The 22,300-nt window shown below is 39.2% G+C and overlaps 1 protein-coding gene across 6 annotated transcripts in view; it reads right to left on the bottom strand.

Moving 5' to 3' along the window:
- Nucleotides 1–22,300, bottom strand: part of ccser1 (coiled-coil serine-rich protein 1) — a 137,206-nt gene that overhangs the window by 62,594 nt on the left and 52,312 nt on the right. For all 6 annotated transcript variants that reach the window (XM_078250902.1, XM_078250903.1, XM_078250905.1 and 3 more), the window contains exons 9-10: nucleotides 15,570–15,647; nucleotides 11,085–11,165 (exon numbers count right to left, since the gene is read on the bottom strand). In XM_078250902.1, the coding sequence (XP_078107028.1) occupies nucleotides 11,085–11,165; nucleotides 15,570–15,647 (159 nt within the window). The remainder of the gene's footprint in view (nucleotides 1–11,084; nucleotides 11,166–15,569; nucleotides 15,648–22,300) is intronic.

Genomic DNA, 22,300 nt, shown 5'->3' with positions numbered 1-22,300 from the left:
TAATTACAGCTTTACCCGTATCCCACAGCACAGATGGAGACACCTCACCATTATCATTCTCCCTTACATACGTCTGAATTTCCTTAACCAATTCCTCCATCATTTGTCCTTTTAGAACATTTATGTTCAGCCTCCAAAGTGTTGCCTTTGTTTCTCTTGATATAGCTAAAGTCAAATATACTGGACTATGGTCTGATAGGTCTCTTATCCCGATTTCACATTTTTCAATCCTGTAACTGTCCTTACTATACATTAAGAAATAATCTATCCTTGAATATACTGAATGAGGTGATGAGAAAAAAGTATAGTCTCTTCCTTTAGGGTTTAGTTCTGTCCATACATCAATTACTCCCAACTCTGCCAATAGCCCTCTGAATTTTCTGCTAATTGTGGACTTCTGTATCCCCCTGCCCGAACAGTCGAGTTGTGGGTTCTGAGATTTAGGTCTCCTCCCCAAATCAAAATGCCTTCCCACTCTGATGTCATCAAATCAAACATTTGCCTGTAAAATATCCAGTCTGACCCTGGGGGCGCATATACATTGAGAATAGCGACCAATTCTCTCTCTACCCTCCCCTTAATTAATATAAACCTTCCCTGTTTGGTGGTTGCACTTTTTTGCGTTTTTAAGCCCCAAAAACGCTGTCGCCGTATAAATGAAAGGCACATCCGATAAAATATTTTTTCGTTTTCATCCGCGAGCATCAACGTGTAAACAGGGCCTAAAAGAACTAAACCTGCCTCTTCTGGGTCAAGAAGAGGCAGGTTTAGTTCTTTTAGGAAGAACTGGGTCAACCGATAACTTTAGAGGAACTTAAATTAGCATTAAAAACAGTTAAAAAAGGGGAAAACACCAGGGTTGGATGGAATTCCATCAGAACTTCTTCTACAGTATTTTGACATATTAGGACCTACCATTTTACAAGCTTTAACTTCAGCCATAGAGAAGGGTACTTTCCACCAACAAACCAACACTGCGCTGATTTCCATTATGCCAAAGAAGGGTAAAGATCCTATGGATTGCTCAAATTACAGGCCCATCAGCCTCATTAGGCTTTATTCCAAAGCCCTAGAGCACTTTATCAAGAAGCTAGTTCACCCCGACCAATCAGGTTTTATACCCAAGCGTCATGCTGCAGACAATGTATGCAGACTATTTCATGAAATAGAAGAAGCCAAAAACCTTCCAACAATGGGAGCAGTTTTATCAGTGGAACTACTTGTGTAATGAATCCATTAAGTAAAGGAGAGGCTTGGTTTAGGGGCCAAATTCATTGACATGGTGCGTACTTTATATGCAAATCCCACGGCCATAGTCTCAACCAATGGATTGCACTCTCAGCCATTTCCCGTTAAGCGGGGCTCGCGACAGGGATGTCCACTCTCCCCCATGCTATTTGCAATCTCTCTTGAACCATTAGCCCAAGTCATAAGGCAAAATAAAATCTGTAATATCCAGATTAAATCCAGTAGCAGCTCAATATCATTATTTGCAGACGATATTTTGTTGTACATTGCTGATCTTGAGGACTCTATTCCAAATCTCTTAAGATTTTCAACGAATTTGGCTCAATCTCCGGCTATAAAATTACTGTCTAGGACAAGTATGAAACTATATTAAGTAGTGTTCAAAGGGATCTGGCCAATTGGTCTGCGCTGCCGGCATCACTACGCTCCAGTATTGCTGTTGTTAAAACCAATGGATTGCACTCTTGTGTGAATTTCTTAAGAACAACGATCCCCTTACCCCCACCAATAAATTTCTTGAAGAAACTTGATACCTTAATTCGGCAATATATTTGGAATAATAAACAACCTAGGCTAAAATACTCTACCCTGCAACAAGACCTTGCCTTTGTAGGTGTGTCGAAAAAAGTGTATGCTAGCCTATGGCCCTATTATCACAAACACATTGACTAACTTTTAAACAGGTGGAGGAGCAACTATGCTACACCAACAAGTGGCATCTGGACACCCCAATTTGGCACAATACACACTTAATGTCTGGTAACAAACCCTTTGCTTGTAAACAGTGGAGTGACAGAGGCATTTATACTGTAAACCAGCTATTCAATGAGAAAGATATGTTGAGTTTTGAAGACTTAAGAGCTAGTTTTGAGGTCCCCAGGACATCCTTCTTCTTGGATCTGCGCTTAAGAGCAGCCCTAAAATGTTATGGAGTGCCATGGGGAAACAGTCTAGAGCCGCACCCAGTTATTAAATGGTTTGTTGATTTTCCTGTGAGAGGTTTAGCGTCCAAGATCTATGCTAAACTGATGCAAGTATCCATAGGAGAACTCCCAATAGCAAGGAAATGGGAGCGAGAGCTGAGCCCTGAGTGGAACGCAATTACTAGGAGACAGTTTGGGACAACATTTTCCATTGTTCCAAGAACCCAAATCACCAGCAGATCCACTTCAACATATGTCATAGGACAGATGAGAAGAGATACGTCTCTAAAGATATTCCCACTATGGAAAAACGCAGCAGCACAAGTATCAGTCCTAATTCATCACAAGAATTAGAGGAGAGTGACTAGGCAAGGTGTGATTTCTGTTTTTGCTTATTTGTTTGTTTGTTTTTGTTTTCCTCGAGACCGCAGAGGGTTTGAGAGGGTTTTTGTTCTTGTTCAATTGTGTGTTTGTTCTGTATGTTAAAAAATATAAAAATAATAAAAAATGTATTTTTAAGAGTCTCTCTGCGGGACATAAAATAGATTCTCGCCTTTTCTCCCGAACCACACTCTTTTTTTTTCCTCTTTGTCTTACTCTTTCTCGGTTTCCTTATCACCTTACCTACCATCTTTACATTGGCACACGGACAGAAACAGAACAAATCTTTAGTGCAGAATTGAAAAATGGATGCTAGTCCACACTTTCCAATTTGTGTTTGGCCCTCTCACACTGCCACTTGCAGCTTCAGGTAGTCTAGATCAACAGCAATTCCTTTCCAGGATTATCAGTGGAACATCCGGCGCCACCGCCATAACATCCGGCGCCTTGCAAAACTTTGTTTGTTCCTGAAACAACAACAGACTTCGAGCTAAAAAGCTACACACTGAAAATGGCATGTTTTGAAGAAATTTTGATCATGCAACAAGGCAGCTTGCTTGGTTCTTTCGGGGAATAATTGTAAAGATTTACAAAGAATATGTTTAACGTTATGGCATTTACTATCCAACTTGATCATTTTGGGACCGATTGAGGCAGGATTGCTGTGGACGAAGTAACGTTACTAAGGGCAATACACTGGTAAGAGCAAATTACTTATTTTAACCATGCACACAGCTTATTTAAATACCTGAGGTTGCTGAATTGTGTGAACAGTTAACTTCATTTAATACTGTATGTGGCGTTTTCATTTATCGGGATGCAAATGTTCCACCAAAACAAGTTCCTTCCCTTCCTTTATAATCTTCCTAACCCTAACCTGGAGTAAGGTTTGGCAATGCGAGATTAGCTTCAGGCGGATATCTGAATCTTCCTTAGCCACACTCTTCACAAGGTCCCAGAACATCATGTTGTGCAGACTATTAAAGACTGTTTTAGTATGTGACCTACTGTACAGGGTAAAAATTACTACAAAATAATGTTCCAATGTGTATTATGCGGAAACCAGTAATGGCAAAATCTGCTGATAGATGCTTTATTTACATTTGAGGATTTCACTATTAAATGAGGTTGTAGATCAGATTTACAAAGCTTCATCATGCATTCACTTTTTTCTCATTTCATTCTAGGGCGGCACGATATTTTGTTTCATCGTCTACATCGCGATGTGCACATGCGCGATAGTCACATCGCAGGATGTTGCGATGTTGACGCTACAACTTCTTTGCTGCTTGATAAAAAAGTAAACTTTCACCGTTCTCCTTTTCCATGATTGTTACTGGCCGACCCTTCCCCTTTAAGACAGGTGGTCATGTGACGTAACGTTAGTCCGACTGGGGGGGGGGGGGTTTGTTATGGGAAGTGAGGCTCTCCCGTGTGTAGAAAAGTACGGTAAGCTGTAGCTGCCGCTGACACAGTGATGCACATGCTTTTCCATGGGTAGTGAAGCTACAGTAGTCAGTGTTTTATGTTCGCTGCAAAGACAAACTAAATCACCTGATTAATGCAGCGTAATCACGACATATCCCGGCCATTTTTCACCGCAGAAAGCTGCTACCAGCCAGGCTAAAGCTAACATAGTTAGCCTAAAGAAACAAGGTGTCTGTCCCAACTAACGTTATGGTTCGGAGCTGCGACGCTGGAAACATAACACTAATCTACAACAGCAGTCTGTTTCTGATATAACGTAATTTACACTGATTTAAGTGCTCTTGGATACACAGTTTGTTGAAGAGTGTGACATGCAGGCTCTGCATGCACAGCAAACCAACAATCCTGATCAATTTTAATCAATTTATCAAACAACCAAAGCAGGCTTTGTCAGGACCACAACCTGACATTTAGAGGAAGCAACATGCATGCATTATTAATATCATTCACTTTAGCCTGGATTGATATTATGTGAATACAATGGTGTCATGTCAGTCAACCAGTGTATTTCTTCCTAATTTCCCTCTCCAAAATCACTTCAGAAGAGTAGTCACAGCGCTTACTTGCTTTGGTTTTTGTAAAGCATTACAAAGACTGGTTCACATAAGAAAATTTCCTTTTTCATTTTTATTTTCTTTGTAGATGCACTCCCCTACAAAATCACCCCAGTAGTTGAGAATGACTAAATAGGGCTATTTATGTCCTCTTGTAAAAATTTGTCTTTTGTTCATATCGCAATATATATCGCAGGGAAAAAAAATATCGCAATGTACGTTTTTTCCAATATTGTGCAGGCCTATTTCATTCTCAACTTGATTCACTACTTTATATTTGCCTTCATACCAAAAATCTGATTTGGCTTTATTTACAGCTGAATGTCACAATGACTGGACTGGCATCTGGTAGATTGAGAGTCCGCTTACTGCTATACTGCATCTTAAATTGACTTTTTATTTAACTATGCATAAATCAAGAAGATAAATTACTGTAGGAGGAATGGAGAATATTGTATAGGTGTGTGATATGGCAAACAATTTGATCACAATATATTTTCCCATTTTGACCGATAACAATATTTATCACGATATAATTTTTTTGCTGATACTGCCTGTTCGAAGTGCATCCTGACTGAAGCCTGAAGAAACCAGAGGTTTAATTACACTTTAGGAAATAGTTTATTAGCATACAGTATACAATAAAAAACATACCTTAACAATATTCTGAACATTTTTCACTTTTGTTGGAGAGACATTACACACCCACATTAGGAGACGCTCCACTGGTCAACAGAGCATTAGTGCCCTCTACTGGCAAAAGAAAATCAAGAGTAGCCCTCTTTACATTTTACAATTACATTTTCCTTTTTTTGTGTCGGCAAAATAAACAAGTGCAAACTAAGTGAGTACTCAGTTATGGCTACATTTCTTTTGATTTTGTAAACAACCTAAAACTACTTAAAAACAACATATTATGGTGCATGTAAATACAATACAAGTGCATGTGTAAACAAGTGTATTTCGCTATACAATAAGAAATAGCGCTCGTTATATTTTTGCTCCTTTTAAAATGTTTTTTTATATTGGGCAATGGCCGTAAAAGACGACATGATTGATTGTTGTTTTGGTACAGCCGCTACAGCACAGCTAATGCTATACACAACACCGGCAACTCAGACAAACGCTTACAATAGGAAGTGGTCGTGTCCAGCATCCAAGCCGAAATGGCAGACTCTCACAGTTGTGTTATCAGGTAAATATGTCGAAAGCTTAAATCATTGTCATCGACGTGAATTTTATCGCGATCCCGTTTTGAGATTGGTTTATTGCCCAGCCCTAGTGTGATGGATGCAAAATTGTTCATTATTTATGATAGTTTTGAGACAGTCATTTTCCCTTTACTAACAACAGCTGGGAAAAGTAACAAGATCAGAATCTCAGCTGTCATTTAATCTGTACTCATAATTGATAACATAAAATCATTTGATAGCACAATGTGACTTGTCAGTGAGGAGTGAGGCATGCACTCAAGCATTCCAAATAACTTTATCTTCTTGGACCTTCCTAGAACTCAGCAACACACAAGGTAGCCTGGTTAAAGTAGAATGAAAGAGGAACTTTGAGGCAAGTTGGCCTAAAGTTGTATGAGGGGCCAGGAGCTGTCCCTAGGACAGAGTGTCGGATGGTGGGAAAACCAGGGCAAGAGAATTCCTAATGGATTCCTGGAGGTCTGGTAACCTCGGTGAGGAGAGGAACTTCTGAAAAGCTAACTTCTGCACTTTCAGGGATTAGCGAATAAAAGCAGGTAGAAGAGAAGGAGGAGGACAACTGAGTTAGGAAAAGTAGGAGGACGTTCCAGAAAAGGAGAGTGAGGTAGAGGGAGAGATGATGAGAGAGATGTTCGACCTCGTGAAGTGGCAGAAGCAGTAGAAATAGCTGCCCCACTTGTAGACACACTTTCTGCTGCTAGCCGACTGTCCTCTATGCACTGGGGTAGCTAACCTATATAGGCCTGCTCTACGCTGCAGCATCTCCCACACACATTCACACGCTCAGTGTGTCACTTTCTCACTCGCTCTCTGTCTAATAAACACAGGCATGCACACATGGGAGGGGAGGGGCGAGGCTAAAATCAGGCCACACATGCTCTAGCTAATGCTGAGTTAAGTCACCTGTGCTGCTAGCCTAGCTTGCTAGCGGGCAGCCAGCTGCTCCTCTAATTAAGAGCCCATCTACTCAAGGGGCCTGAGCATATGGAGGGCTCTATAGCTAAAAACTGGTTTTATAATAGATAGCAATGCCATACGGTTGAGTACTGGCCAGAATTCAGAAAGTTGGACTGTATTAGGAAGATAAGGTTATTGTGGTCCCGACCAGACACAATGCATCAAAGTAGTTTGGGGATACTACGATATTGCATATCAAACATACTTCCAACACATACAGCGATGAGCTTGTTCAGTTGATATCTGAGTATTGCCCTACTCCTTTTACATGGACCAATACCATATATCTGGTATGCTAATATTGTGCTGTTTTCAACCTGCAGATCATAAGAGACTTATCGCACTACTTGAATTCAAATGATTACCCACAAATTATTTAAACCACTTCACCTCAGTGGTGAAATAATTGAGTGAATCTTCAAAGATTAAACCTCTCCTCATATACACTGTACTATAGACACAAAAACAGAGCATCTTTTTTTCTACCCTCCTGGTGTGGCAAATCAAAATTAGTTTTAATTAAATTTATTGAAAAATAATCTGAATATCATAAATAAATAACCAGAACGGAGGGTATCAAACAAATAAAAAATACCTCTCAAAACACAGTAAACCTTTTCAACCATTTTTTCTCTGGGTTATTGTCCAGAGAAAAACATCTGTGCAAAGAGTTACTGATTCAAACAAAGTAGTTCAACTAAACGCATGCTCTGTTAGTGGCAACACCATACTAAAGTGTGAATTATGCCACGTGAGGTATGACAACACATGAAATACACACAAACAACCAGAATACTGAATGATTTTTTTAATGTCTAAAGTATAAATGCAACCTATTTGACTGAAGTTACATGGACACCTTCAACAGCATTTTTATTAAGGCCAGGACTAATGGCTGCTTCACAAAACAAGCACATCCACAGACACACACACTTACATGGGCTGACACACACACAATGACAAACACATGATGGGCACGCATTCAAATGTGTACACTAACCCACACTGCACACACAAACCCACACCTTTGCTTTCTTTAGCCTCCAGTACCAACAAACATATAATTACGTGAGGCTATTTCAGGCTACATTATGAGAAATGCATTAGTCAGTGATGGCAAATGGAGCACAGCGCAGACATATCTAAGGCTCTGTCTGTGTGTGTGTGTGTGTGTGTGAGAAAATGATAGAAAGAGACAGAGAGGGAAACTTAAAATGTAGAAAAAGTAAAATTTAATAAAGGAAGAATGATGACAGTTATCATAAAATAGGATTGAGGGCTATAACTTCATGCAGATGCAGTCGGTAAAGTGGCACTTTTCTGAGGCACAGTAAGGTGTTTTCCTGGCCTGCACCTGTATTGGTGAATCGTCTTGCACCGCAGAAAAAACAAAGTAGGGAAAGTGTGACTAGCAATCCAGCACTGCACTGCAATTTCAGTGTCAAGATTCATCTACAGCCCGCTTGTGTGGACCTGCACTGGGTTGTACCAGCTATGCGTAAGTTCAAATGTAGCCTAGTTTGAACTTAATTTCTAACTTAGGTTGGAGTTCACGAGTTACTAACATTTTAAGAGTTTTAAGGAGCAAATTATTCCAGCTGTTTCGCATCTGTAAACATTCATCATTAAAAATAAAGTGCATACATATAAAATAACACATATAAGTAAGTAGGCAATTACATATAAATAACATCTGTGCCACATTAGCAAGCAAATACATATATGTGTATATGGGTTAGATAACTTACTAATTAACACTAGTAATTCATAACAGTTTGCCACTGTAGGCTATCATTATGTATTTTATAATGTTACAAGGTCATCTGCCTAACAATAATACGGTACCGTTATATTACCCCATGTTGTAGTTTGTTGCAAGTTGCACTAGCTGTAGATTAAGGTTATATAGTTATCACCTAATCGTAATGCTTTGTCCTGTTTATGTACTTTTATTTTTGTTATAGTTCGATGATTAACGTTAGCTATTTTTAGCCATTAGCCTATTCGTGTTCAAAGACAACTGGGCACGAAAGACAACACGATAATAAACACTGCATCAAGAATGGTATTTTTTACTCAATGGCCACAGGAAGTGAAAATTTCTGCATTTTCTGCGACAATATTTTGGTTAGTGTGGACTTTACGCCAGAGTAGCTAAGAAGAACCTAGCGTCTCTTTGGTGTAACCAAACATCCACACGGCTTTGGTATCAAACTAGTTTGAACATATTGTTTAGTTAGGACTTTGCACCCTAACTTAAGAAAGAACTTACACACAGCTGGAATAGCAGGCTGCTGCAAAGTGCACATTGATCTTTGCTATTTTTAAGATTTTAGTTGGGGGGGGCACACAACCCAAACAGAAGTCACACAAACCTCTATTATAATAAGCATGTTATGCTTGTTTGTTTGTTGTTTCACTTTTATTTTGCATTATTTTAACAATAGAAACATTTAATGCATATTAATAACCAAAATATAGTTTTGTTTCTGTATTATAATAATTCAAGCAAGGTGGTGTGAAGATTAACATCTGGTTCTTAGCAGCAACCTTTATTCACAACTGTAAAGGCCTATTCATTCAGCTGATTAACTCCCTTTATCTAATGGTGGAAGGTACAGTCTGCAAATATGCATTCTCTAATTTAAGTGGCGCGCTTTGGTAAACCATAGATACACACAACAGATCCACTGTGAATACCTTAATCAGACCTTGTTCTGCCACCCCCAGGATGTTGCAAATAACCAAACCATGTCCACACATCAAACTGTTCTGTTGTAGTTCGATATTCTACACAGGCTGCAAGATCAAGGAGTAAAAATCATGACGTGAGGCGTGCGTGTCACACAGGCTGTGTGCAAGCTCTAACCGGTTAACATGGGAGCCGAAATGAAAACGGACACGCCACGCAGCTGACACGCTCACGCCACACATCCAGTGTGTAGCCGGCCTTAGTAGCAATAGACCTGGGGCTGTAATGAACAACATAATGTGGATGAGCAGAATCATAATTGTTTATTGAACTGTTAGTTGATTTTATAGGTACAGTAGGTGACTCTCCTCAGGATTCTCTACTCCACTGTGAAGTACGTTATAGTAGGAAGAGCACTTTTTTGAAGGGAATAAAAGGTGCCAATGTGATTTGCCATGATTGTAACAGGCTCTAACATATTTGCTGATCATTTGGGCAGTTATCAGTGGATGAATCTTAGTCCTATAAAACTAATTAAAGTCTCTGCATCTAAGTAAAAGAATATAAAGTAAATGCTCAGTGAAGCCATTAACTAAAGTTCACGGTAGTGAAAATGTTACTTGGTGTTCTGCAGCACATACAGTATATGAAAGTCAAAATTGATGTGCATTCATTTCCCATTTCCCACTTGCCATTGTATAAGTAAAGTCAAACATTATCTGTGTGTGTGTGTGTGTGTGTGTGTGTGTGTGTGTGTGTGTGTGTGTGTGTGTGTGTGTGTGTGTGTGTGTGTGTGTGTGTGTGTGTGTGTGTGTGTGTGTGTGTGTGTGTGTGTGTGTGTGTGTGTGTGTGTGTGTGTGTGTGTGTCTAGGTAAGTGTATGTTAGTGTGGGTATTGTGCACCCACTCGCTCACAAAATGACACAGCTTTCCCCCTTTAACAATGTTTCTTGCCAACTTCATACGCAGCAGGATTAAAGGTATAAAATAACTTTCAGAGGAAATGAAAAAAGTGTTTTTAAAGAAGGAAACTAGAAACAAAGAAGCAGACTTCAAACTCTGCTCCTGATTCCGTTACAGGCAGCCATTTTTAGACAATCATCCATTAAGTCCACTGCGTTCCCATACTGTCAGCCCCTACTGAAGCCAAAGAGGCCATGTCACTGAGGGCCTAGGTAGGAAGCAGCACAGCAACCTCTCCTAGCACTGTGGGAATTGAAGGAAGGAGGGGAGGAGCATGTAGTGGACTATAATATGAATGTCACTGCAGTACAACATCTTTAAAATGAGAAAGATGGATTAGAGCTTTAGCTCTATGTGAAAAGATGCTCTTAAAGAGATGAAAAAGAAAAGAAGGAAGAAAGGGCGGGGAATGGCGGCTGTGGCTTAGCATAAAATACATTCCCACAGATAGGATAACAAAGAAAGAGGATAGAGAAGGAAGGGGCTTGCAATGAAGATTTGTGTTGGAACTGAGCTTCATTTAGTAATTTGTAATCTTATAGATTCAGGCGTTCTTACATAAAGCACATTTCCAGGGCTGGAAATGCAGTGCAGAGTGCATTGTTTCTGTTTGTGTCTGACAGAGCGAGGGTGAGAGAGAGGATGTTTGTGGTCTGTGTGTATCTCACCTCTGGCCCCGCGTGTTCTGTCTGTGTTGTGCGGTCAGTCATTTGGCAGTCTTTCATCTTCAGGGCAGCTTTGGCACTCTCCTGCATACAAAACAAACACAAACCCATCAGCCATCTCACAAAGAAAGACCATCAAATACAAATAAGTCAGAAAAACGAAATGCTCTCCAGCAGACAAATGCCTTGCCTTCACTCACAACACTAAGTATAGTTGACCTCCATGCATAACTAGCTATGAAAAGAAAAAAATCTGCAACTCTAAAGAACCTCAACAAAATCAAATCCTTTCCTCCATTTCGTCTGCCTCTCCTAGAAATCCAAGAGGTCATAAAACTGGGCTGAATTGCAGGAGAACTTTTCTACAGCCAAATATTGGAGCAGGGACCCTTCTTAAAGTGCACTAGTAGAGAAGAATTCATAAAAAGTGACAGCTAGTGATGGCCAGCCTGCTAGAAAGGTCCTTCTCAGAGATAATTAATAGGTTTCCTCTGGCAGATATACAGACGGAGGTGTAGAGAGAAAAGTGTTTGCCCTGTCCTACAAAATACAGCACTTCTCCCTTGACCAGGAACCTCTAGACTCCTGTGTTACCTCTATGTGATTATCTTGAAAAGGCAGGTAGCAAGTCCTCTGAATGAGAAGAACCAAGCACTTTTTCCACCGGGAGCATTTTATGACGATGTCACTAATCATTTTGACATGCTCACCCCAAGCTGCTCATTGGCCGGGGGAACAGAACGAGTTGAAAGTTGCAACGGTTATGAAATATTAAGAAATTCATTAACCTTGATTAAAATTAATCTCCCACATTAGGACAGGGTGTAAGGATGGGTAAATGGTAAGGAGAATGAAAGAAAGTACATTTATGATATAACGCTAAACCCAATACCTGTCCTGTTCAAATCCAGCAGAAGCAAGTTGACAGATTAAGTTAAACAAATCTGTTTTCATTAGTCATGCCCATGCCTACATAAAAAGCAAAGGAGGTTTTCTGCAGCTAAATGTTGCAGTTGGAGTCCTTCAACAAAATGCACCAGCAGAGAGGAGAAAACTCATGACAAGTGACAAGCTAGTGATGGCCAGCCAGATAGAAGGTCCTTCTAGGAGATAATTAATAGGTTTTCACTTGCAGATGTACAGATGGAGGCTGAGCGAGGAGAGCGTTAGCTATGAGCTGCCCTTTCCTTCAAAGTGCTGCACTTTAACTTAGCTGCAGCAGGCAAAGTTTCCCATTTGGCTTCTCACACAGTCACAAATACACCCTCACAAATGTTCATAAGGACATATGCAAAACTTCATTAATTTGAAGCAATGACAGAATGACATTTGTTCCAAGGACATATGGTGCAGTTAAAAAATATGGTTATGCTGTGGCTGCAGTAAGGATACAGGCTCGTATTAGACAATTTATCAATATACACACAAATATATGCACACTTTTGCTCGTAAAAACACAGCAGTTCATGTCTTGAAATGAAATCCAGCTGGTGGCAGGAGGTTTCAGAAAAGAAGTGCCAAACAGATGAATACACTCACATTCAAGGTTGATCAGCATCTGTGTGTGTTTGTGCATGCACAAGCAAAAGATTGATGGATGTGATGTGGGGGAAAAAAAGGAAACATTTGGTGGCTTCACCATGTAACCATATGGGAAAAAGAGAGAGAAAATACAAAGTGTAGTGTAGGGGAAACTCTTGATCAGACCGATAAGAAATATCAATACAATGCTGCTGTCATTTGGTGCACCAGCCCAAAAGCATATCAAAGTTCCTAACCCAGGTGAAATATATTCTGGTTAACAGAGTGGGGAAGTCCCGCCCCTTCCAGTTGACGCCATGGGACCTTATTTCAAAAAAAAATATGTACGGTAGTTAATAGGGAGAGACAAATAATTGTTTGATACCGTTTGAATTGAGCCATAAATTACACGTTTGTCAATTTAAAACTGAAGAAACTGAAGAAAGTCACAGAAAGTTGTTGTAGGTTTGTCGTAGTACCACTTAGTTTTGTGTGTAACGGCTCAGTGAACTACATATCATGTCTTGCACAATATACTTCACCTTGCTTGATGCTCGGCTTGCTCAATAGCAAGCTGGCTTAGCAATGTTCCACATGTAAGGTTAAGTTACCTGATGTGTTTTATCTGGCGTCTTTTTATCAGCCGGGAAGCGAAAAAACGAGCATTGCGTGAGTAATGTTACATCCCGGTAGAAAACACACAGGCACCGTAGCTTCAGCAGACTTGGCAAGTCACTTACACATTCTTATACTTATATACAGTTTTACGACAAATTAAAACTTTTTTGACTTGCAAAATTATCTTTTAAATTGACGAACATCATATGTGTAATTCATGGCTCACTTCAAACGGGATGTTTCTCCTCATGCACTACCATACATATTTTTCCGAAATAAGGTCCCATGCTGGTCCACTGGAAGGGGAGGGACTTCGCCTCTTGATCACGCTACTAGAATCATTTGATAACCTTAAATCTTTATCACACCTATAAATATAAGATCTTGCAGCCTCCAGACAAATCAATCAACCTGAGGGCTGCCACGATGAAATACTATCATCTTTAAAAAAGATCACATTTCTTCTAAAACTTCTAATTGGCCAATTTAGAGTAGTTCATTTCTTAAGTGTTTTATTCATTGACTTTAATTTCCTAGTTAAACGGAATTATAATTAAATGTGAAATGCATTACAGATAATTAAAGGCTGCTGCATGTATTTATTAAAAATAAAACTAGTTAGACGGAATTATTGACTGCAAATAAAAAGGTGTTTTAGTGTTTGAGTATGTTACATTGCCTGTACACATGAATTTCAGAGGAAGAAATGATAGTTACATGAACTGTTGAACAGTGTCAATAGACTTAATACAGCTCCTTTCTGGAGTGGGTATTGTAAGAGAAAGGTGTAAGGTCTGAATAGTGGGTAACTCCAGACAGGCTGTGTTCTGGGGAAACTGTACCTGTGCATGTAGCTGTCTGAGAGGCCATTTAACTCAAGTAAGTAAGTCTGAGGTCTAAAACGTGCAAATTGTTTGTATTAACTTCACATTACGTGCACACAGTGCTGAATATAGCCCACAAAGAAAGAGGAGAGAGGAGAATTGGTTCTCCTGAGGGAGAAAAATTAGATGCGAGAGCCAGAAAGTCATCAAACAAACAGATGCCAAATGAGACTCAAGTCAGAGGGAAAAAAACACAGACAACACAATAAATTAGCATTTAAATCACCATATTTCATGAGTATAATTTGGTTGTTCAAAATATCGAACATGGAAATTACTCCACACTTCCAATCCTTGTCTTCAGGGGCACATTTGTGAAAACATTATATTTCTCTCTTGGCTGGACTGGAGTCCCAATAACAATTCAGTTTACATTAACAAGTACTGTACACATACTGTGGACAGTCTTTCCGCTCACTCCGCCCTCTGCTGCCCTTACAGCAGAACATCATAAAAGAAAGAAAAACTGACACAGCTGTTTGGCAAATTCTTAAACAAAAGTCAAACTTTCTAGTTCTTTGGAATGTTTTTTTTAAACCTTTCTAAAATAGTTACTTTTTACTTAATAGGGAATGGAAAATTGGGCTTCAAACGCAATTAGTCTTTAATGAATACCCATAAAACAAATAATTCAAACATTCAAGCTGTTTTAATTATTAATTTCAAAGTTTAAAATGACAGAGACCAAGAGAAAGAAACTGTGATATGGAGAAAATTAGATGAGCAAACCTTCCATTTCTCAATGACTGAGACTATGAGTTGCTTCTCTTATTAGTTTAAAGCCTTGGGCTAAAGGATTTTTTTTATATTTCCCATTATACTGCACATCCTGTATACATATCACTGAATGATCATCATCAGAACACTCTTCTGGCTGTCAAATAGTATTTAATACCTTTTTTTATGTCAAATGCAGAATGGGGGGGGGGTGCAGAATTACGTCGGTACCGAGGACCGATTCACATTAAAGCAAAGATGTGCCAAATTCCGGTACCTGAAGTAAGCGCGAGCTTCTCTGTAGCGGTAAAAATGTGAACGGTACCCAACCCTACCTGCCACTTTTAAACCGTTTGTGTGACAGCATTTTGGATTCCTGGTGGAAACGCCACAGTTATTAAGTCTGAAGAGGTCTGTTATACAGGAGCGACGCCATTTGAGTTTGTGAAAAAACCTTTCACAGTGCTTGATTTTCATTTAGTTACTTTCGATTGAATAAATATTTCGTCACTGAAGTTTTCTTCAGTGACACTTAAAACCGTGTTAAAATCTCGTCTCGTTCTTGTGAACCCAATCTCGTGTATCGTCTCGTCTCGTGAGCAGAGTGTCTCGTCACACCCCTAGTACCCAGGAATCCATATGTGAAGCAGAATGGTTGTTGAGATGTTTGAAAGACAACGGACACACATACATACAGGGGTTCCTCGATTTATAATTAGATGTATATTTGCTGGTTAGTGAATCTTACCAGTTCACTGTGGAGTCTGAGAATCTGTTCGTCTTTCTCTCTCAGTTGTTGCAACAAGGCCTCCTCTCTGCCAGGATCCTAAACACAAGTAACAAGACACCATGTTAGACATTACTTAGGACACTGCAGGCAGCAGTGATTTATCTAAGGGACCATATTCCCGCAAAAGCAATACAGAGAGCCTAAGAGGATGACAACATACAAAAGGTGTGTGCGTGTGTGTGTGTGTGTGTGTGTGTGTGTGTGTGTGTGTGTGTGTGTGTGTGTGTGTGTGTGTGTGTGTGTGAGAGAGAGATTCTCTGGCTGTCTCCATAAAAGTTAACGTGTGTTTGCAAGTGTTTTATGTGCATTTATGAGTGTGTTTGTTGCTGGTCTTGCTAGTGTGTGTGTCTATGTGTAATAAAGTTGTCATGCATGCAGCAGGCATCGTGATGTCCTCTTCTCTCTACGTGTCTGTGATAAACTTGGTGTGTCCTATGGCGGCCCTTCAGAGCACACAGCACTTTAATATGACCTTGTGTTGTCGGCGGACATTACTGTGGGGAGATGGAGAGCAACAAAAGAGACAGAAGACAGGAGAGGGAGGAGAATAATAATACTAATAAAAATAACTTTATTCTCATGGTATCTTTCAAAACAACAAGTGCTTCACAGCAAACAAAAAAGGAGATGATTATAAATGATTCAAAAAAATATGTCATTACGTCACATTAAAATGTGTTTGATGTTTATGATGTATTCATGTTTATGACTATAATTGTGCCGCGATTGTTATTCAAGTTGTTTGTCTTATTTATTCAATGCACAAATTAAGATCCTTAAAGTACACATATTAAGCTCATTTTCAGGTTCATAATTGTATTTAGAGGTTGTATCAGAATAGGTTTACATGGTTTAATTTTCAAAATACACCATATTTTTGTTGTACTGCACATTGCTGCAGCTCCCCTTTTCACCGTGTGTGTTGAGCTCTCTGTTTTAGCTACAGAGTGAGACATCTCACTTCTATTCCATCTTTTGAGTCACACATGCATAGTAGCTAGGTAAGGAGGGCATGCCACGCTAGCAGCTAGGCGAGCATTATAACGTGTTACAAAGTGATGCACGTCTGTCACGGAAGTAAAGGCTGGACTACAATAGAGCTGTTAGGAGCAGTTTGTGAACCATGTTTTCTGTTGGAGATGGTAAGTCTGTTTGGGGTGGCTTTTTCACTTTGTAAACCTATAACATGCACAATAAAGATATATAACACAATAAAGGAAACATAATATGAGCACTTTAAGTAAAATTATTTGACATGCCTTCTGTTTCAAAGTTACTGAAGTGAAACAGCAAAAATTAAAGTCTGCCAACCTTATTTCAACTGTTATCTGACTGTCCAACAGCCAGGAGGGAGCTGCCAGAAGATCTCAGGCTACACAGTGACTCATGGGGAGGTTGATAATCAGAAATGTAGCTAGGCTCCAAACCTAGCAGTTTTGATTAAAATACTCAACTTAATTCTAAAACTGACAGGTAGCTAAGCTGTGAACAGTGAGTGACAAGTAAAAAGGGGAGAAGAAAAGAGAGGAATAAGAGGAAAAGAATAAGAGAGCCAGATAAAAGAAGTGATAAGATGGAGAGAACAAAATGACAGACCGACAGACAGACAGACAGACGGTTGTTACCTCTTCAAGGACAAAAGCAGGAGACAAAAAGAGGGGCAAGAAAATAGGAGGGAAATGAGGGGATAACAGGAGGAAAGGGGATAGAGAGAAGGAGAGGACAGAGAGGGCCTGAGGCTGAGCATGATGCTCTGAGACCGTGGGGAGCCATCTAGCTAAAGGACAGACAGAGAGTCAGAGGGAGACCACAGGGAACCATATAGCTACAACGCCGTCCTTTAAATAACCTGCAAACACAGACAGCTAGCCACATCAATATTCAGAAATGTAAAAATGTAACGTGTACATGTATGTGCTATATCATGACTGTTATGACGACTACATGACTAGAAGCAAAAAATAATAATAATTTAGGAAGCATACAAATTTGTTATATGGGTTGCATGACAAAGACACTTGTTGAGTGTGTGTGTGTGTGTGTGTGTGTGTGTGTGTGTGTGTGTGTGTGTGTGTGTGTGTGTGTGTGTGTGTGTGTCAACATTTTTTGATGGGTTTTGTTTTCTGGCTTCCTTATTTTACAGGGCTAATTGATGTTGAGGTCGGTTGTGTGGGGGCTTTACATAGACACAAGATAATGGTCAAGGAAGACAAAGCTAAAAGCTTCACTAAGTGCTTCCATGGTGATAAAAACCTATAAAACAAAACCTTTCCCACTATGAAATAAAAAAACAATTAACAAAAAAAAAAAAACATGCGGTATGGAATCAAAATAGATTTTATTTACCTGGCTTTACAAGAGAGATACCGGTACTTATAGATAATAAGGATATATTGTTTCCTTATGCCAGAATACACAGACATCAACAAAATTACTAACATGAGATTTGGATGGGACTGAAAAATCACAACATGCTGTGACAATTACTGCATTAGTCAGCCTCTAAAATTAATCTCACCCGAATAGGACTGAAGGCTGTTCTAAATGAGCTGTCTGGCTACAACGCCACAGTGTGTATGTGTTCATGACATTGCATGTATATCAGTAATTGTGTCTCTCAGTGTTCAGAACAGGCTTATGACTAAATCCATATAGACCTTTTTGACTTGCGTGGTTTGTTTAGGGGTCAGACAAGACCTTAAGAGTATAAACAGAAATAAAGAGAAGAAGATGGGTATAAGCTGTGAGAGGAATACAGAACGATAAGAAAAAGAGAGGGATAATGTACCTCAACTTGGCCACGCAGATTTAAATACCAAAGGACTGGACATGCTCATATGACCTCAATGTGGTGACCTACAATTAAAAAACGTGTCCTGGCCTAACTTTGTTGCCATTAAATACTCATTGCTGAGCAACCATACCATGTACTACCCTACAAAAATCATTCAAAAAGAGAAAGACATTAACAAACCTACAATGAGAAACTCTATTGTGGTTGCTGAAAGAAGCACCACAATGTGCATTTAGTCACCTATCAGATGGAATTCCAACCAATTTCAAGGCTGAATTGAATGGAAAAGGCTGTGGAAGAAAAGTGGGGCATGCGAATTTATTTCTAATGTGATTGGAAAGGCCTCGGTGGGGATAAATGTGATCAAAATCATTGGAGTGCATCCACTTTATGTATATTTGTATCGCGGTTGAGGCCACTCTATCCTTGCAATCAGCAAGCAGCAAGTTGAAGAGGGTATGAAGATAATTAAGTTCTCCTTGTTAGCAGAAATTATTCAATTTGTTAACTTTTTTTGACAAACACACATTTGGGAAAACCAGAGTTTTTTTTTTTTTTTTTTTTACCTATTATTTTAACACCCCTTTCAATTTGTTTAAGAAGTTGCCTATTTCACAAAATTGGGGAAAGGGGTGGGAGAAATAGCAGCCTGACCAAATGCATTCTCCTTATTCTCTTCATACCAATTTAAAACAAGAGCTTGTGACTTGAAGGGGCTGGAAGGGATGTAAAATGGTATATTCATCTCGACCATACATTCCTGTAGTGTCACTACATCTTAGGCTAACAGCATACCCTATTTGGTCATAACATTCTACCACTTCAATTTCCAACAGGATGACAAGGAGGTGGAGGTGTTTCAGATGCAATAATTATGTAAACCTTTTGTTAAAGTATAGACACAAAACAAAAAACAAAACAATGTGGCCAATCTGACAATGAGCTTTAAGCTGCTATTTAAAGGTCTCAGCAGTATCCCCGGATCTTAAGCCCAAAGGGAGGCAGTTCCAGTGTTGTGGGCAGCTGTTTCAATTGCTCAATCACCTTTAGTTTTAATGTAGCCTGTCTAACAGCCAAGCATTCGTGGTTAGAAAGTCTAAAAGCAAACCCATTCAACTACTGGTACAGAGACCAAGTAAATCACACATGTACTGTAGGCAGAGGTTTGACCATGCAGAGCTCCATATGTGATCACAAGAATCATACATTGAAATCTAAATATATCATAAGAAGCCACAGCAGGTTAGATATGAGAGCTTTTGTAAGACCTGGATTGAACAGAAGTTTCTGACATGACTAAATAGAATGAACACCAAGACAACTATTTCTGAGGCCATCTTCATACATACAGACATATGTCTTCATATATGCAATTGTTCCTTGTGTCCAAACTGCTACAGTTCTTTATATAGGAGTTCTGACCATGTGTTGAGTATAGACTATGGTCACAAGTGAAACATTACAAATTAAACGACAGTAAATTGGAAAATGCACTTACAACACAAAAGAAAAAGAAAAGTAATGACTCCTTGGCATTTTACTACCTGTGAATTCTATCGGCTTATGTTTTCTTCTGAAAATTGGGTCTAAAAATGATCAAACACAAACTTTCAACACTTTGTCTGATTTATGTCCATTAGCACATTTCCTTTTGGTACAAAATGCTAAAACTGTTAAATTCTTTGTACACTTACTGCCAAAAAAGTGCTCCTAATTAAGTATACATTAAGTATCACAATATACATTCTATACATTAAGTATAAAGTGGTGTACTTAATATATTGTATGGAGCTGGATAACAAAAACTGAATACAGAAAATGCCACAATGTAGGCCACTCAAGTCAAATGAACACTGGATAAAACTGACACAAGTCTAAATTTAACAGGTCAGTCCTTGGTGTGGTTATATGGTGTCTCATATGGCTGCTTGGACAACCTACAGTAAAGTGCCTAACTCTACCTAAATCATGACTAGATTAAAATAAAATAAAAACATGCACATACCTGCGCACACAGACCCAGACATTAAGTATCCATGTCTTTTTCTGTCTGCTTGCTGTCTGTGGGCCTGACTGACTATAATTCTGACTTTAATAACATAGTATGTATGCAAGCTGACAGAAGAGGGCAAGAGAAGCAGTTTAGGTGTGAAAAAGAGAGGAGGTGATGAATAATGTGTCATTTGCACATACAGATACTGTAGAGTAGCATAATGTACAATTCAAATTCTTTGACCTTTGTCACCTGCCTTTATACATTTACTCAGCTGTCAGTTGACTCTAAAGACCGGGTCACCATTATCTCCCAAGTATGCTCTGATTCAGTAGCTTTGAAAAATAAAAGATTCTGTGCATCTGGACACATATTGTACACAATATGCTTATGATGTTTATACTCGTGCGCTGGTGTGTGTGTCGAGCCGGCATATAAGACGACCAGCCACGCTGAGGCGGTACTAAAATCTGCAATGGAAAACGGACGCACAGTGTGTCGAGTCGAGGCGAGTCGAGCAGGTACCATGTAATGGAAAAACGCCATATCTGTCCCAAGCACCTTAAAAGGCAGTAAAGCTGACACCTCGCACAGAAACAGTTGGGCAACCTGTCAAACCAGTTCTGTTATATGTATGCTGTTCGAAATAGATGAGGGATGTCACCTGCCTAGATGTCCTAAAAATATAGCAAAAGCCACTGAGCTGGATTTATCGCTGAGACGTTTTACATATATAGCATAAGAGGTTATACAAATTAGGCTGATTAAATGCTGTGAAATACTGTACTTCTACTGTATTTCATGTTGCTAAGACAGGAACCCACAGACACATCGATAGTAAAACAAATATATATAGTTGCACAAAGACAAGCTATAAATGTGGCTTAGATCTAACAAGTAGTCAGACTTCAGATATAATTTTGAGTATTTTGACTAGGACTATTGTCTATGTGATCTGAGTGAATTAAGCCTCTTTTAAAACTGAAAGGCAGCCTTTAAATCTGCTCAACTCCACTCAAACCAGCAAAAAAACACTTGCCTTCTTGAATCATTTTAATTGCTGTAAGGACCTTTTGCTGCAAATATTCAAAGTTAAGTGTTGTGGCAGCAAAAGATTATGTATGTATTATTCAAATCTATTGCTGCAGTCTCTTAAATCTCTTTCTGTAGTCATTGCTCACTCCATAACTCTGTTTTCTCTTTTATCAGAGGGTGTAATGGATTGCTACTTTAGAAAGACAGCAGTTAAAATATCCAATATATGTTGAAATAGCCCAGGGTAGGGTAGTTAACTTGAAACTTGTCGTTAAGTACCATTAGTCTATTTGTTTTTGTGATCCAATTTTAATTTCTATTTAAAACAAACAAAACAACAAGAGAATGCTAATATATAAAAGATGCTAACATACAATATCCAAAATAAAATAAATACATTTACACATGAGGAGGATGGCATACACAAGACTAGATAGCATACTAGACGCAGTAAGCTACCATACCCCGACCCCCCACACATACCCCATACCCCCTATTCAACCCCCTACCCCCCGTTGATGACACTGAGCGCCAGAATGTATTGACCGCTGTACAATCCCACATCATATGAATATATGTGAACTGACTTTTTAAGATATCGGCATAATAAATAATGTGAGATGTAAAAGCCCTATTCAAATGTCACTATTAAATGTTAAGATTTTATATCAAGAACTCATATCACGGAAACACTGATATGGAGGAACAGACGTCTAGCAGAAAATCTGAAATTCAGGAGGACAGCAAATGCAAAGAACTCTTTTGATCACCTCTCCCTCTCTTTCACACATTAACACACTTCAGTTTGTGACAGTGTGTGTGAGAAACTGACAATCCTAGCTGTTAGTGTGAGGCTCAGACAACAGA

Source organism: Sander vitreus, chromosome 5 (genome assembly GCF_031162955.1).
Source record: "Sander vitreus isolate 19-12246 chromosome 5, sanVit1, whole genome shotgun sequence".
NCBI lineage: Eukaryota > Metazoa > Chordata > Actinopteri > Perciformes > Percidae > Sander > Sander vitreus.
Note: the sequence above shows the minus strand (reverse complement) of the source record. Positions and strands in the feature narration are given on the sequence as shown.